The sequence below is a fragment of the Tamandua tetradactyla genome, chromosome 7 (genome assembly GCF_023851605.1).
Source record: "Tamandua tetradactyla isolate mTamTet1 chromosome 7, mTamTet1.pri, whole genome shotgun sequence".
NCBI lineage: Eukaryota > Metazoa > Chordata > Mammalia > Pilosa > Myrmecophagidae > Tamandua > Tamandua tetradactyla.
The window spans coordinates 119,731,368-119,750,203 of NC_135333.1; the positions used below are offsets into that span (position 1 = coordinate 119,731,368).

The following is an 18,836-nucleotide window of genomic DNA, read 5'->3' on the forward strand; positions in this document are numbered from 1 at the left end:
TTTATAGAAAACATTGACAGTCATTGCAAATATTTAACTTGGTTGTTCAAGATATTTTCAGGGCATTGGATGGTTCACATTAGAATGCCCTCAACATTGCAATTACCTATTCCATATCTTTCCAATATTCCTTAATCGCTATCAATCTAAAAATCCTGAAAATTGGCATTACATTCACCAAATTATTGACCTCAATATCCACTATACCCCAAATATACCAATAGTAAAACCCCTGAGAAAGCTAATATTCAATTGATAAGAAAAGAAATGTAATATGTTTTAGCATTCCTAAAATATGACCCAGATATCATCCACAATAGCATTATCATGAATGAAGCAACAGATTTTATAGGCTACATATCCTTCTTATGTATGCAAAAAAGAAATTGCAGCAAAGCACCTGTGTTAAACTTTGATTTTAATTTTGAAAACTCCTAGCTCATCATTAAAAGAAAAAAGAAAGATTCTTGAAGTTCAGGGTCATAGAATTTCTGATCAGAATGGAGAGAGATTTCTGGGCCCCATGATTATTTAATTCAGAAAATCTGCCCCTTATGGTAAGGTTACTGTAGCCCTGGAATATAATAAATATTTTAAACCTACCTATAAAAGTTCAACAATGATCTCGAAAATATCAAAAAGATGCACAAATAAGTTACATAGCAACCTGAAAAAAATTATCATCAAAGAAATTATAATAATTAATATATAATTAATAATTAATATATAATTAAGTCATATTTGATGATATATTCAGCATATCATCAAACATGACTTAATATGCAAAGAAGCAAGATAATGTGACATTGAGCCAGCAGAAGGCAGTTCATAGAAAATAATTATGATGTGACTCAGATTTGGAATCAACAGACAAGTGCACTAAAGCATTGCTACAAGTATATTTAAAAAGAAACATAGGTTATAGCACTGTTGTAATATGGGAATATTAAAAAATAACAGCAAAAAAAGAAAGTATCCATAAAAAATTGAAATTTCTAGCTCAAAATATGTAATATGTAAAATAAATAATTCAGAGAAAATGAAAGATGGCAGAAGAGCCAGTGTACCTCAAAAATAGATGCTTTAGTGCATTACCTCATTAAACTAATCACAAGTAAAGAAATTGAATCAGTCTTCAAGAAGCTCACAAAAAAGAAAAGTCCAGGACCAGAGGGCTTCACATGTGAATTCTAACAAGCATATAAGAAATAATTAGTATCAATCCTGATCAAACTTTTCAAAAAAATTGAAGAGAGGGAAAGCTACCTAACTCATTCTATGAAGCCTACACCACCTTAACACCAAAGCCAGCCAGATAAACATAGTACAAGAAAAGAAAATTACAGACCAATCTTTCTAATGAATATAGATGCAAAAATCCTTAATAAATATTGGCAAATCAAATCCAGTACCACATTAAAAGAATTATACACCATGACCAAGTGGGATTTATTCCAGATATGCAAGGCTGGTACAACATTAGAAAATCCATTAATGTAATACACTATATCAAAAACAAATGGGTGGGCCAGATGGCTCAGTAGGCAGAGTTCTCGCCTGTCATGCCAGAGGACCCAGGTTTGATTCCGGGTGCCTGCCCATGTAAAAAAAAATTAAATAAAATAAACACATGATCATCTCAAATGATGCATAAAAGGCATTTGACAAAATTCAACCTCCGTTCTCAATAAAAACACTTCAAAGAATTGGAATAGAAGGGACCCTCCTTAACATAATAAAGGGAATATATGAGGAACCCACAGCTAACATCCTCCTCAGTGGGAAAATATTGGAAGCTCTCCCTCTAAGATCAGGAACAAGACAAGCATGCCACTATCACCATCGTTATTCAACATATGGTGTTGGAAGTTCTAGTCAGAGCAATTAGACAAGGAAAAAACACATAAAAGGCATCCAAATTGGAAAGAAAGAAATAAAACTCTCACTATTTGCAGATGCTATGATACTATATGTTGAAAATCCCGAAAAAATTACAGCAAATCTACTAGAGCTAATAAATGAGTACAGCAAAGTGGCAGGGTACAAAATCAACACCCAAAAATCAGTAGTGTTTCTATACACTAGTAATGAGCAATCTTAAAAGGAAATCAAGAAAAAAAATCCATTTACAATAGCAAGCAAAAGAATAAAATATTTAGGAATAAATTTAACTAAGACTACAGAAAACCTGTACACAGAAAATTGCAAGATATTGCTAAAAGAAATCATAGAGGACCTAAATAAATGGAGGGCATACGATTCCATGATTGGAGACTAAATACAGTTAAGATGCCAATTCTACCCAAATTGATATATAGATCCAATGCAATACTAACTAAAATCCCAATAACTTATTTTGCAGAAAAAGAAAAGCCAATCACCAAATTTACTTGGAAGAGAAGGATACCCAAATAGCTAAAATATCTTGAGAAAGAAAAATAAAGTGGGAGGTCTCACACTACCTGACTTTATGAAGCTACAGTTGTCAAAATAGAATGGTACTGGCATAAATATAGATATACTGAACAAGGGAATCAAATAGAGTGTTCAGATGTAGACCCTCTCATCTATGGATAATTGATCTTTGATAAGGCCATCAAGACAACCCACCTGGGACAGAGCAGCCTTTTCAATAAATGGTGCTGGCAGAACTGGATATCCATATTCAAAAGAGTGAAAGAAGATCCATATTTCACACCCTATAAAAAATTAAATCTAAATAGATCAAAGATCCAAACATTTGAGATAGACTCATAAAACTTTCAGAAGGAAAAGTAAGGAAATATGTTATAAGACTTGTAATAAGAGGGGGTTTCCTAGACCTTACACCCAAAGCATAAGCATGGAAGAAAGAAATAGATAAATGAGAACTCCTCAAAATTAAATGCTTTTATGCATCAAAGAACTTTGTCAAGAAAGCAAAAAGGCAGCCTACATAATGGGAGGCAATATGTGGAAACTTTATATCAAATAAGGGTTTAGTATCCAGAATATATAAAGAGATTCTTCAACTCAACAGCAAAAAGACAAACAATCCAATTAAAAATGGGCAAAAGACATGAAAAGACAGTCTTCATAAGTGGAAATACAAATGAATAAAAGGCAAATGAAAAGATGCTCAACTTCACTGGCTATTGGGGAAATGCAAATCAAAACCACAATGAGATATCATGTGATGCACACTAGAATGGCCATTATCAAAAGAACAGAAAACAACAGGTGTTGGAGAGCATGTGGAGAAACAGGAACACTTATCCACTGGTGGTGGAAATGTAAAATAGTGCAACCACTCTGGAAGGCAGTTTGGCAGTTTATTAGGAAGCTAAGTGTAGAATTACCATATGATCCAGCAATCCCATTACAAGAATTATATTCAGAGGACATGAGGGCAAGGACACATATGGACATTTGACAACCAATGTTTACAGTAGCATTATTTACAATTGCCATGAGATAGAAACAACCCAAATGTTCGTCAATGGGTGAGTGGCTAAACAAGCTGTGGTATATACACACAATGAAATATTAAGCATCCCTAAGGCAGAATAAAGTCATGAAGCATGTAACAATGTGGATGGACCTTGAAGATGTTATGCTGAGTGAAATTAGCCAGAAACAAAAGTACAAATACTGTACAGTCTCCCCAATATATACTAACATTAATGCATGAACTTGGAGAATAGAAGTTAGGAGCACAGATTATCAGGAGATAGAAATAAAGTAGAGATTGGGTAACTGGTACAGAAAAGGTGTACAGATTGTGCAATAGTTAGAAGTAAGCTTAGATTCTCTATTGCAGGAATAAGTTTCATAAAGACAACCCCCAAAATTGAGGGCTCAGCCTATCAAATTGGTAGTGCCAAATGCTTGTGAGAATATTAGCAATTCCCCAGGTGTAAAAGTTTAATTTTTCTGTCTTTTCCCCAATCCCACAGGGGGGACTGTATTAATCAAGGTTCTCCAGAGAAATAGAACCAGCAGGAGATATCTGTAAATATGAGATTTATAAAGGTGTTTCATGCAACTGTAGGAATGGAAAAATCCAATATCCATATGGCAGGCTGTGAAGCTGACAGCTCCAATGAAGTGTTTCAACAAACTCCACAGGAGAGTTTCCCTGGCTGACGAAGTGAAAATGTCTCTCTTCTTCCTTAAAAATCTTCAGTTGATTGAATTATCTTGCTTGTGGAAGACATCCTTATAGTTTACCACAGATATAATCAGCCATGGCTTCAATCAACTGACTGATAATTTAATACATCAGACTTCCAGTTTATCAACCAACTGCAAAATATCCTTGCAGCAGTGCTCAGGTCAGTGCTTGCCTGACTAGAGAGCTGTGTACATAACCTGGTGAAGTTGACACCAGAACCTAACCATTACAGGGATTTTGCAAACACTTTTTTGTTCCCTGTCCAAATTACTCTGGGATATATCAGAGCATCACACTAATCTGTACAAACCAATAAGATCTCATTCCCTACTTAAGATTCCATATAATTTTGGTGTTCAAATAAATTGACCTTATGTGTTAAATTAGATAGTGTGTGTGCCAGTTTGAAAGTATCATGTACCTTAGAAAAGATGTGTTTTAATCTGAATTCAATCTTATTGGGGCAACTGTTTCTTTTAATCCTGATCAGTAATAGGTTGGAATCTTTTGATTAGATTATCTCCATGGAGATGAGACACTTCCAATTGTGGGTGTCAATTTTTGATTAGATGGAGATGTGAATCCCTCTGTTCCAGGTGGGTCTTGATTAACTTACTGGAAGCCTTAAAAAGAGGAAACATTTACAAGAAACCTGAGAAATGACAGAAGTCTCAAAGCTGACAAAGAGAGAAGCTGTAGATGCATGGAGAACAATTGCTTCAGAGAAGAGTGACATGGATGTTTAGAGATGCTTGGAGCCCAGCAAACAACACCATGAGATGTTAAGCAAGCCAGAACCTGGAAAGAACCAAGGGAAGCCAAGGGATTAAAGCCAGCCCAGAGAAGCAAAGCAAGAACCCCCAAGGAACAGAGGTTGAAAGCAACAGAGCCCAGGAGCAATGGACAGCAGATGCTAGCTATCAATACTAATGAAAATTCTGTATACTCCTTCAGCATCAAATGCCCAATCTCTACCCTCTTTCTATCACCTGAAAACTTGTGTTCTTAACTTCAACTCGCAAAATACACTCATCAATGTGATTTCATATTAGGTAAAACATGCTGTATTTGTCCTTTTCTTTCTGGCTAATTTCATCAGCATAATGTCCTCAAGGTTTACCCAGGTTGGTGCATGCTTCATGACTTTATTCTACTTACTACTGCATAATATTCCATTGTATATCTATACCACAGCTTGTTTATCCAATCATCCATTGATGGGCATTGAGCTGCTTCCCATCTCTTGGCAATTGTAAATATAGTACTATAAACATCAGTGTGAAATGTCTGTTCATGCCCCTGTGTTCAGTACCTCCAAATATATACCTAGTAATGGGATTTGGGAATCATATTGCAAATCCATATTTAGCTTCCTGAGGAACCACCAAACTGTCTTCCAGACTGGTTGCACCATTCTACATTCCCAACAGTGAATATGTGCTCCTCTTCCTTCACATCCTATCCAGCAGTTGTAATTTTCTGTTTTCTTTTTAATGCCTATTCTAGTAGGAATAAGATGATATCTCACTGTGGTTTTGATTTGCATTTCCATAATAACTAGAGAAGTTGGCATCTTTACATAATGTTTTTGAGCCATTTGTAGTTCCTCTTCAGAAAAAATCTATGCCTGTCTTTTGCCATTTTTTAAATTGGATTGTTTGTCCTTTTGTTAATAAAACATAAGATCTCTTTATATAGTGTGTATATTAATTCCTTAGCTAATATGTGATTTCCAAATATTGTTTCCCATTGTGTAGGCTACCATTTTACTCTCATTGCTAAAGACGTGTGATGTGAAAAGTTTTTAATTTTGAAGAGACCTTATTTATCTATTTGTTTCATTGCTTTCACTTTGAGTGGACGGTCCAAGAAAACACCTCCAATCAGAAGATCTTTAAGATATTTCTCTATATTTTCTTCTAAAATTTTTATGGTCTTAGCTCTAATATATCTTTGATATATAGATCTTTGATCCATTTTGAGTTAATTTTTATTTATGTAAATGGTGAAATATGAGCCCTCTTTCATTCTTTCAGTATGGATATTTGTATTTGTTGAAGAGCCTGCTCTGTCCCAGTAGAGTTGACGTGACTGCCATATCAAAGATCCATAGATAAGAGGGCAAGTAGACATCAGCTACCAACTTCAGAGGTGAATACTTAAGGTTCCCAGTGAAATCTTCACATCTGTGTTCCTATATCTGTTCCCTACTCTGTAATCCTCACCACATGCACTTGTTCTGTGGTTTTGGTTTCTTGTTAAAATGCACATGTGTAATACTACTGGGTAACCAGAACTAGGTATAAATGTGTTGAGATTTTTACTGTGTTTTTTAGCATGAGAGGAAAATTGAGAAAGAACAGATTCAAAGACAGAGTGGCATAAAACAAATGCGAAGTCGGAAGTTGACTTCCAAAGGCTGATGGACTTGTCTTGTGTGAACATGAGTGTGAGCTAAACCTTCCATCCCTGCATAGTTGCAGTATTCTCAGCCTTAGTGGGAAACTTGGTTTAGTGGTTTCAGCCTAGTGTGGAAGACAGATCTTAAAGGACAAAGCATTATACTGATATTGATAGTTGTTAATATAGCAGTGCTAGATTGTTCTGTCTGTATAAATATAGAAATGGGGCTAGCCATAGACGTTAAAACTTCTTGATTATCCCATATACTAACATTAAACTGCATCTTGGATATACAATTATATTTAGCATTTTCTAATCTCCTAGCTTTTTCAGTCCAGGCACTTTTTGAAAAATCTTTGTGTGTGTTTGAGGGATTTGGTCATGTTTTTGTCTCTGTTTTTCTGGATATTTTCCCCTTTCCACCCCTGAGCTTTGTGCACAGATAGATGTGATTCAAAACTATGTTACTAGACTGTTTGTTGCAGTGGACTCATTGGTTTGCAGTAATCAGTCACACTTTTTCAGTAAAGGGGGAAGAGACGGTCATCCATGAAACAAGTTGAAGTTAAGTCACTGGAAGAATTTTTTAATCAAATTTTATCTTGCACTTTGTTGCTCTATTTCCTGATAATAGCTTGGAGGTTCCTGATTTGTCCATCTACTGCTTTAATTCCTTGGATCCCCCCTCAATTTCTTCACTTTAAAAAAAAAACAATAAGTAATTGTTGCAGTGGTCTCTGTATTTTGCAACTGCCATTTTGTAAGAAGCATTTTTCCCAAATAAAACAATTAAAAACTTAAAGATCGAAAGGATGGATGGTTTTATAAGGGAAATGTCCTTTGTAATTAACTATAGGTTTGGACATTGTTTCCTGACCTCCCAACAGTCATAACCGATACATATAGAAGCATCTTCCTGGGTTAAAACCACCTCCTATGGGTTCACAGTTTATCCAGGAAAAACGCTTCAAGGAGATGGATGAAATTGAGCAAAATCTCAGTTTGTGAATAGAGAAAAATTCTTAGGAAGAAAAGGACAGTCTGATATTCATGATTTCATTACTTCTGGAGGAAAAACATGTTCTAGATAAATATGTGCTCAGGATAAATTTAAAGGTTGATTGAATTTTTTAAAATTTCATGGAAAATAAGAGCCTGTTACACTTGGATGTTATTACTGGTAGAATAATCTTTAAGACAATTCATTGTTTTTTATTTACTTTTTTCAAACCACAGATCATTACCAAATAGTAGGCAACAAATCATTTCTGTAATATTTATATTGATTTCAATGAGGTTATAATAAAAACCAATGCAGAACAGGGCATCTAAGTGTTAGTATTTTTTGTGAAAGTTTTTTCAGATATATGTGACTGAGTGTGTATACGCATATGTGTATATGCTGGATTACAATGTAAAATACATGTTTTTCATATGTTGAGGTCAAATTTTTTTAAAGCCACAGTTTCAAACAAAACAAATGATATAGCAAAAGAGCTGAAAGTATGAATGGTTTTAAAATATTATTTTATAGATTTAAACTAAATGCAAATAAAATACATTTCTTAACTTTTCTAACCAAAATTCATTGGAAAGCTCATTCACACCCTCTTCTCAGAGTTTTTCTCTCAGTTTTATCCACAGATTGAACAGATATCAGGAGCCATGGATGAGAAACCACATGGTAATAATATGATTCATTCTCCAGGGATGGACAGATGACCCCAACAGCAAACTGTGGTTTTTATATTTCTACTTAACACCTAAATATTGGGTGTAACTGGAAACCTGACCATCATCTTCTTCACTTCAGTGGATTCTCACCTTAAAGTTGCCATGCTCTCTTTTCTCCAAAATTTCTCATTAGAAAGTTCATTCACCTGTGCCTGCACTCCTAGATTCTTATACAGTGTATCAACAGGTGACAGGAACATTACCTGTAATGCTTGTTCAACCAACTATTCTTACCAACCTGTTGGATAACAGAATTTTTTCTCCTGGCCACATATGATGAGACTGATTCATAGCCATTTGCATTGTATGACCATAATGCAAAACACTTATGTTCTGCTGTTGGGTGACTATGTTTCTGATCATATCATCACCCCTTAGCCTGTTGCTGGACCTACAATTTTGTAACTCTAATGCCATTGACCACTTTGTCTGTGATGCTACTTCTATCCTGAAGATCTCATGTTCAGAATCATGGTTCATAGAACAGATCTTGATTGTCTGCTCTGTGTTTATCTTTATGATGACTGTTGTATGTGTGGTTTTTGTATTACAAATGTATCATCAGAACAATTCTAAGTTCTCCTCTGCCTAGCAAAGGAAAAAGTCCTTTTCTACCTGTTCTACCCACATGGTTATAGTTCCTATGTGGCAGCTGTATCTTCATACATAGTAAACCTTCAGCAAAAGATGAAATGACTGTTGACAAAGGAGTGAGGATTCTACTATTTCCATCCTGAGAAACCCATTTATTTATACCCTGAGGGAAAAAAAAAGTGAAACAAGTTTTTAATGTCTTAACAAACTGAATTCTAAGCAAAAAGATGGCAGCAACTCCAAGGAAACTCCAGGACTAGCAAGCAGATATATAAAAAACAAATAAGGCAAATATGCAGGAAATGGAGATGAGAGAGAATAATATGAGAATTATAATTAATTAAATGATTTGCTTTTAAAATGAAAACATGTCATTTCAATCCAAGATATATGCACAATATTTTCCTAAAAGAAAGATCTGCATTTAATTACTTGTTAAATTCTTTACCAGTTTCCACTTCTATGGCCCTATGTTCTAAACTTTCTTTGATCCTTCTTTTCTGTCTTCAGGCCCATGCCCACACTGGGCCCCTGTAAGCAGAAATCTCATTTTTCCACTGCACAGCCCCCACCAGTCCTCCAAGTTTAGTGTAAGTGGCATACCATCAGGAATCTCTCTCCGACTTCATTCTGCCTCTCCATCCCCATACTACACCAAGCCTAGAGTAAGTCTACCAGCCACACATTCCTGTCTCAAAGCTTTTGAGGTCATAAGTCTTACCAAACTGCAGCTTCCTGTTTAGTTGACTGTATTCTACTCAAAATGGTAAATGCCATGGAGATTACCTACGCTTTATGTCAACTCCTAACTTGCTCAATTTATGCCTACCATGTAGCCAAATTTTGATAATATCTCAATATGGTCATTTGATACTTATGACAATGCAAAATGAAGATCATTTATGAAGATAAAAAATACAGAAGTAACATGTGACATTGATCTCTGAACAAAAGAGGAAAGAAGAGCTCATATGACTATTATCTTTCCTGCCACCTTTTGTTAATTTCTGAATAAAATAGTGAAAATGAAACCCAAAATTTATTGAAAATTTATAGTACTGGTAAATCTAAAAATTACTCTGCAAGTTATTTTTGTATTCATAATTTACATGAGAAGAAATTAAAGTTAATAGAAGTTAATTATTATTAGTAAGTGGTGGATCTAGGATTCAAAACCACTTTTATCGAATTTGAAATGATCTTTGTTCTACTATATATAACTGTTTTTCTATAAAGACATCAAAATGACTTCAAGGAACATCCCAAGAAATGCCTATGAGCACAGAAATCAAACAAAATTCATGTCATAAACAAAGCAAATAACAAAAGTAAAATGAATGCTTTAACATAGATTATATTATTAATACAATGTTAATAATAAATGTTATTATTGCAATTGAATAATACAAAAAATATGACATAAAAATTTTTAAATCAGATTACCAATATATAGAAATGAAGAACAATTAGAAATGGGGTGAAAAAATGAAAGTCAAAAGCAGGAAAGGAGGGAGAAAAATAAAATAATCTATGTAATTTGAGGTCTTCAGTCTCATTGATAAAGTTTGAACCCTAGGTTTTCTCTTGGCATTTTTCTTGGCAGTGGCCATCTGTCCTCCTGTGCCAAGCCTCCTAATGTAAGTCCATTAAGACACCAAGAGGGCCCTGCATGGATTTCTCAGAATCTTAGAGGGCATAGAAGAGGGTTCTTCAAATTCAACCCACATACTAGGACCAAAAATGTTTCATAGCTTTCCAAAATTCACCCAGACAAAAGTATTTAGGTAGGAACCTTAACCCTCTGGTTATGATTTAATTGCAAATGTCTAAAACACTTAACTTCTCTGATTCTGACTGCTATAAACTACCAATCTGCATATATGCAGAAACACACACATATTCCAGAATGCTGGAGATAGCCACTTCGGTTAAATTTCCATCTTTGTTTTTTTCCTCCATGGGGGCGTTCTTTTGCCTATACCATCACGACGGTGTAAAGTTCAGGTTCTGAATAGCAGTTCCTTAGTGGCATCACTTTATGTGACTGCTGTCACACTACTAATTTCTGTATTCTTTGACCAAATCTGAATAATCTTAATCTACACAAGCCTGGATATCTTCTGATCTCACCTCTGGGGCATACATGCAATACTGTATGATGTTAAGAGTATTGAACTTCTAAACCAGCACATGGTATTACATAAGTGGTATTAAATAATCACACACTTACTTAATGAGAGTTCCAAACAAATTCAGAAATAGATATAGGACTCAGAGGGGTGTAAATATTTGATTCTTTCATGACAAATGCAGACTGAATGGTTTGGATGACAACGTTTCCTTAAACTGATGTGCTTTACCTGCCAAAGGCACAGATCATTTCTAAAATTGTAAGGTCAGGGCACTCAGTCCTAAGTGAGCTAACTCAGTGGCAACAGAGCGAAGACAGTGGCTTGCTTGTTTTATGGGTAGGCAGTCACCAAGGTGGAAAGGAAAAGTTTAAATCATTCATGAGAAGAGATTTTATTCCAGTCTCACCAGGAAGATAAACTTTGTAGAAAACTAGACAATAATCTAAGTTTATTAACCATTCTCCAATGGAAAGTTTTGAACATATGCAAAGGGAAGATACTGTTCAGTTAGTGTGTTTGAGTCAAAATACAAGCTAGATTTGCACATCACATTTAGTTATATTACAAAAAGTTTTAGTGTGTTTGAATCAAAATACAAGCTAGATTTGCACATCACATTTAGTTATGTTACAAAAAGTTTTTTATTCTCCACAGTTCTTTCATTTTATCAATCAATGAAAGAGACCAATGCATTTGTACTGTATAATATACTAGATTATTTTAAGTAATTACTTCCTTTCCTTAATGATATGAGTTAACTGTTCATCTTCCAATATCTTATTTGTTAATTAGACTTGGATTTTATTAGATTTACCATCATATTTTAGGCAAAAAAAGTTAATAGATGAAGTTGTATGTTCCTTATTACATTGTATCACGAGACAAATAAAAATTTAGTAATGCTGAGAATGATCAGTGTGTTCAAGTGTTATCAACCTGATACCTTTATTATAAATATTGCCATCAACATTTCAGTAATAGATTTTAACATATTCTAATGCAATGTATAAATCCATAATATCATGTCTAAAATGTTGATTTTTTGTGGATTTTTGTGAAGTAGCGCCCTCTTTCATCAATATTTGATTACCTGGAATACAATAAAAAATTTTGGTTATTTTCCCCATTTACACTGTTTTGGGGTGATAATTTAATGTCCTAGCAACTTTCAACAGTGATCAATCATGTTATTTCCTTTTATAATGATATAAATTCATGGATTTTGCATTTTTGATATTTTCTATCTATTGCAATCCTAATTGCAACAATTTTTTTGCTTCCTTTCCCTCCAGCACAAGAGATTCCGCACTCATAATGTATTTGTCTTATCCCTAACCTAGAAACAACTATTTCTCCATGAAACTCTGGTTCCTCCTGGTGGGAAATAATATTTAGAGACTACAATCCACTGCCAGAATTGCTTAGAACCTAACAGGGCCCCAAGTAATGCCAAAGAATTTCCACTATTTAATTTTACAGGTTTAGTATTTGCCCTTAGAATGGACTCAGAAAATACTTTTCATACTTTTATTCATTAACAAGTTCATCAATCAACTAAACATAAACTCAAACTTAATAGCTGCCATATTTTCAGTAAATTTCAAGATTGTGACCCTTATTTAATACTTGTTTAAGGCTCAAACTGCTTTAGGTATAAATTTTCCACTTCTATATAGTGTTTATATCACAATTCCATTCCTGGCATTAATTGGCTATTTGACTCTCCCTAGGATAGTTGGTGATCTTGTAACCAACTCATACTAAATATGAATAAATACTTACTCACACCTTGAATTGTAACACTACCCCCACTATTACTATATGTAGGCATGTTCATTTGACAACTAAACATTCAGTCTTATTGGTATAAAATGCATATTTGTCCTAGAACTTGTTAGTTTTAAACTTAGCTTTAGGTAGCTATTTTTAAATTGAATTTGAATCTTAAGCACTAAGAAAAATAGGAATATGTTTCCTCCTCTATTTTGATGCTTTTAGTAAATCAATCTTGGAATTACTTTAGGGAGTCATTAAATATTTCTTCTCAGAGTGCTAAATATAGATACTCTAAAATTCAGAGCTTTTACTTTGAAAGGCATTCTACATTATGTGAAATCTTTAGGTTCTAAAGTGAAATATTTTGTACCTTATCTTTGTGGACTAAATAAAATATAAGGTTATAATTTGGAACATACTATCAAACTCATGCCATCATATATAATTTCATGTTTGTTTTGTTAACAGAGTCATTTGTAGATCTCACCCAATATGCTTCCAAAGGATTGTACAGAATTGATCTGAGACATTTTTTACCCTATCTTCAGATACCCCTACAGACCAATTCAAAATTCAAAAGAAATATATGAATATATGCTGTAAAAACAACTGAGAGAAGTTCAAAATCATGTAATTATATATTTTACATAAGCTGATTTTCTGGTGGATTCTAGAAGAAGTTTCATATTGTATCTCTAGCAGAAACTTTAAAATTGACATCTTAAAATCATGTTGGAAGGGAGCAACCACTCAAAGACAGAATCAGGAATGGAAATCCAAAGTCTTCAAGGGTAGACAGAGGGTGGGAAAAGATGTGTGGTACATGATGGTACAGAATAGAGATGATGGGGAAAGAGAGATTCTACTTCCAATTTCATGAAGGACGACAGAACGTCAAAAAATATGGGCAATTTTCCCCTGCACTCAGGCCATACTGAGATCTTAGCAACCCTACCTCAAGTGGAATAAAGGTAATCACAGCACTCTTTATCCTAGAAGTTTGCCAGAGAATTTCTCTTCAATAATTTGTGAATATCACTCTTTATCTTAGGGAATTTGCATTAATAAATTCACATTTTCTTTCCTACATTTCTTTTGTTCAATAGCCATACTTTACAGTAGAGTCAACTGGGTTAACAAAAAGAAAAATAACCCCAATGACTCCACTGACCTTTCTGAGGAGCTATCACTATTTTTATCAGGATTATTATCAAGAACAAACCCCATTGGTAACTAAGTGAAATATAATATTCAAATATAAGCTAACATTATAAGGCAAGATAAACATTACATTAAGATAAGAACTGCTTTAGAAGAGAAAAAAGCTTTTTTCACTGAAAGAAGCTCTTTGGACAAAATAGAATACAATTATGGCTTCTATGTAAGACAACAAAATCATTTCTTCCATTATAATTAAATTCACAATTGGATTTATCCATTTCAGAAATTGAAAATTTTAAAATTTTTATTAAAAAATAGTCCCAGTATGTGTCATACAAAATTATTCTTACTTGTTCATCACATACACAAAGATCAAAATTTACTCTGCTCTTGCTGAATGAAAAAGCATTCTATAAAATAATTATAAATTAAACCCAACTCTGATTTACATTGCAATTTGTACCACCTGTTCACACATAAATATGACATTTATGAAACATGATATTTATTCCCAAGAGCATAATGCTATTTCTATTATTGTTGAAATGTTTTCCTTGACTAAATAATTGACTTTAGGATTTCTTTTAAATATTCAGGTTAAAATTATGATTCACCCTTTAAAATTATGATTCTCCCTACAAATACTCCATTTATATGCTAAGTTCTGGAAAGAACTCTCTGAGAGCACCTAACTGAAAACATGTGTTGCAATTAATATGATCTCTGAATAATATCACATACAAAAAACTTTGAATTTCTGAAGTGGAATTAGGAAAAGATTTCTAGCCAGAAATGATAGATTGGAGGAGGGATACTCAAGATGGACTGAAATTCTCAAAATAATATGAAAATATGTACAATTAGACAAAATAAACCAAGGTAAAATAACAAATTTTCGTTCACTTTTTCTTCATATTTTTTGAAACTTTCTCATTTGTTAGAGGCAAATAAAACTTTCTGGACCATCTCCTTGAAAGCTTGTTTCACTTGTTGGTTCCTTAGGGTATAAATGAAGGGGTTCAACAAGGGGGCAACTGAGGTATTGAGCACAGCTACTCCTTTACTTAAGGCCACTCTATCATTTGCTGATGGTTTTATGTACATGAAGATGCAACTACCATAAGAGATGGAAACCACAATCATGTGGGAAGAGCAGGTAGAAAAGGCTTTTGTTCTTTGCTGAGCAGAAGGAAATTTGAGAATTGTCTTGATGATGTAACCATAGGAAAGTATCACTAACATCAGTGTGACCATTAGTGTCACTACAGCCAAGAAAAAAGACATTAATTCTAGGAAATGTGTATCTGAACAAGAGATCTGCAGGATGGGAGAAGAATCACAAATAAAATGATCAATGACATTGGAAGCACAGAATTCCAACTTGAGTCCCATAATCACTGGGGGAAAGATAATCAGGAATCCAGTTACCCAAGAACTGATTACAAGTTGATAACAAACTCTGTTGCTCATGATGGTTGTGTAATGAAGGGGTTTGCAGATGGCCACATAGCGGTCATAGGACATGGCAGCCAGAAGATAAAATTCAGTTACCCCCAAGAAGATGAAGAAAAATAGCTGAGTCATGCAACCCATATAGGAAATAGTTTTGTCATTTGTCACAAGACTCACCAGGAATCTTGGAATACAAACAGTTGTGAATGAGATTTCTAAAAAGGAGAAATTCCGTAGGAAAAAATACATTGGTGTCTTAAGGTGGGAATCCAGCAGAGTAAGAATGATGATGATTAAGTTTCCTGTAACACTCAACATGTACGTAAAAAATAGAAAAAGGAAAATTGCAACCTGCAGCTCAGGATCATCTGTCAGACCCAAAAGAATGAATTCTGTCTGTAATGAATCATTCTTCATTTCTCCCATATAGGTTTCATTAAAGTTAGACAAATAGGTTGGCAAATAAGAATTGATAGGATTAGCTGTTAGAGTCAATAAGAAAGATCAAAAACAGGAAGAGAGGAGCTAACATTTATTGATTTATTGATCATCAGTGATGTGCTAAACAGTATGCTTGAAGATTTATATAAATTATCTTATCAATAGCTCCAACAACCCTCTTTGGGTAGGGTGTTTCTATCCACACTGTTTTAGAGAAGGAAATGGAGGTTCAGATGAAATAACTGGTCTTGAGTATATTTCTTAATCCTAGCTTTCTAGAAGAAATCTAGTGAATCTTCAACAAAAATAAATGCCCATGACACAATCTAGAATAATCCATCCAGAATATCTTGGGTGAGATCTATATATAAATAAATATATGAATTTATATATTCAAAACTATACAGGTTCATAGTCACATTGAGAAGTACTGCACTGATAATTCAAGGTGGAAATTGAAACCAGTGACTTTTAAATACAAGACCATGGCTTTTTTAACTCTATCATTCTGCATACGCATATATATTAAAGCTTCTTAGCCTGTAATGAATAGATTTCAGTATGTTCTTGAATTCACTTAAATTCTATGGAAATTGTGAACGGGAAAGACATACTTTTTTTTGAGAAAGGGCACATTACAAAGACAATGTTTACAGATCACTGTATGTACATCGCTGCTTCAAAAATGGCAACAAGACCAGTATTCCAGCCCGTGCCAACAGAGTCAATCTGGAAACTGCAGATGGGATATAAAAATAAAAGAATATAATCACAGCATCATAGAGCTAAGAGAGATTTCCTTGATCATTTTGTCCAATCCTGTACATAAAGATAAAGTTCCCTGTACAAAATAAAGAAGGTGTCTATTTATCCAGAATTTACTTTTAAGATTTCACTTATGATAATTGACAGCTCTTAAGAAGAAAAAAAGCTTTAGAACATAAAGAAATATACATGAATGGAATAAATATTTCTGTGAGATAAAAAACATGCAGTCTCCTTATAACCACATTTTAAACAGCAGTTTTCATTTCCTAAACACATTTTAGAAGTTAGCTACACTATAAGAACTAAATCAAGGTGTTTTTTTCCTTGAGAATGTCCTGTTTAAGCCAGACTGTGAACTAGTTGATTTATTTCTGTAAGAAGATTTTCTTGAAATGGTTCCTAAGAGAAAAAAGAACCAAATAAGTCAGAAAAAAAATACATTTTCTCTTCTTTAGAATATTCTTTATCTATGTAATCTTGCATTCCGGTGAGGACCCTCCTTTCCAATACATTCCCCTTTTCAACTGTCTTTTGAAAGTGATCATATACATACAATTTTCACATTTTCATTCATTTCTTTTTCTCAGTTCCCATTTCTTCCCAGAACAAAGTAGGAGGAAACTAAACAAGCTTTAGTTTAGTTTAGTTTGCTTGCTTGTTTAGTTTCCTCCTGCTTTGATTTAAAAAAAAAAACTTAAACTTGTCCTGAGAATATATCTGAATATTTGATTACCAGAATCAAATGAGAAAGGATTTACAATAATTCATGCTATTTCTCATGTCTAAAGATGTATTGTCATTTATTGGCTATTAAAAATAATATATTCTTCCTCACACCTGTTCTTTTTTAAGCAGCAACTTCATAATTCCTAGTTTTCTTTATTAATGAATGGAAAGATAACATCATTGCAAAGCAAGCTCTAATCAGGAAAAAAAATTGCTAAACATAATGTGGCAAAATGAGAGCCATATAGTAACTATTTCTCTCTTTAAAGAGGCCAGTTTTTATTCACTTTTGCTCACTTATCTATGTTATACTCAATTTATACAACCTGTATCAAAAAGAAAACAAAAACCAATGTGCATATTTAGTTGCCTTTTATGAATGTGTAGTCTTATATTTTATATTGATATAGTGTAAAGTAACATAAAATGATTAACCTAAAGAAAAAAAATCAAACTACTGATAAATCTCTGCCTCATATTTCTACAAAACTGCTTTAATTTGCAATTTAAAACAAATTATCAAAACTCTAAAGCACATACCTTACCATAGTTTCGTATTTTTTCCTATACGCAAAAAGGGAGGGAAAAAGGAATTAGTTTAAAGCATTATGAATATGCTCACAGTGTATACAACATTATTTTAGCAAGAAAAATGACATTTAAATTATTAGTCAACGCAAAAAGTTGGGAGTATGGAATCTATGCTTCTGTAAATTTTCTACCACCATCTCCTGGTTCCTACGAGTTTGAGCTTGTAGCAATGCTCAGCACTTGAAAAGCATACACTGCAATATATTTGGCTTCTATCCTAGATAAGATAAATTTCCTAGTATCTCCTCCTCCGACCATGTTAGAATGGTATGATATCTATTATTAATACAAATGAAACACATTCTTATATTCTTTATAACTTGGAAAGGAAATGTAAAAAAAATTCAGGAATATCTCATATAAAGTATCATTATATCTTCTAAGCAAGGAGATATTTCAGTGCTAATTTTACAATTTAAATAACAAGTGCTGTTTTTATCAATTTATTAATTACTCTTGGGATTCCAGCGAGAAGGGGATAGAAGGGAAACAACACAAAAGAAGACTTCCCCCTGGGATTAATGATCAGAAGACATCATGATGCACAATAAAACCAATTTGCATAGCATATTGTAATAGAAGGTGAAACGCCAGTATATTTAACAGAAAATGAGATTATAAAAATATATACAAGAGTGTGAAAAATACCAACCCTGTGGACATGATCATATTCATTTTGTTATTTAAGAATTAACCTTGCTATTTCAGTTTAGAAGTACCAAGTGTCATTAAATGTACCATACTAAAAATAATCTTTCATTCAGCAAATCCTTGAGGAGATGGCTGAAAAGTTACCTTTTTATGATGTTGCATTCTTCAAGCTAATCAATTTGCGGATAGCTTACCTCAACATGTAAATTCCAACAGAAGACGAGCAGTGCCTCAAGACTTAAAAGAAACATTAT

At 33.6% G+C, this 18,836-nt stretch overlaps 1 protein-coding gene across 1 annotated transcript; it reads right to left on the reverse strand.

The window, feature by feature from the left end:
- Positions 1-14,883: 14,883 nt before the first annotated feature.
- On the reverse strand, positions 14,884-15,822 carry LOC143690063 (olfactory receptor 6C75-like). The gene has a single exon (XM_077168062.1). It carries the CDS (start codon positions 15,820-15,822, stop codon positions 14,884-14,886), a length of 939 nt encoding a protein of 312 aa, XP_077024177.1.
- Between the last annotated feature and the right edge of the window lie 3,014 nt (positions 15,823-18,836).

Coding starts and splice junctions, on each gene's coding strand:
- LOC143690063 (XM_077168062.1), bottom strand. CDS start 15,822: ATGAAGAATGATTCATTACAGACAGAATTCATTCTTTTGGGTCTGACA.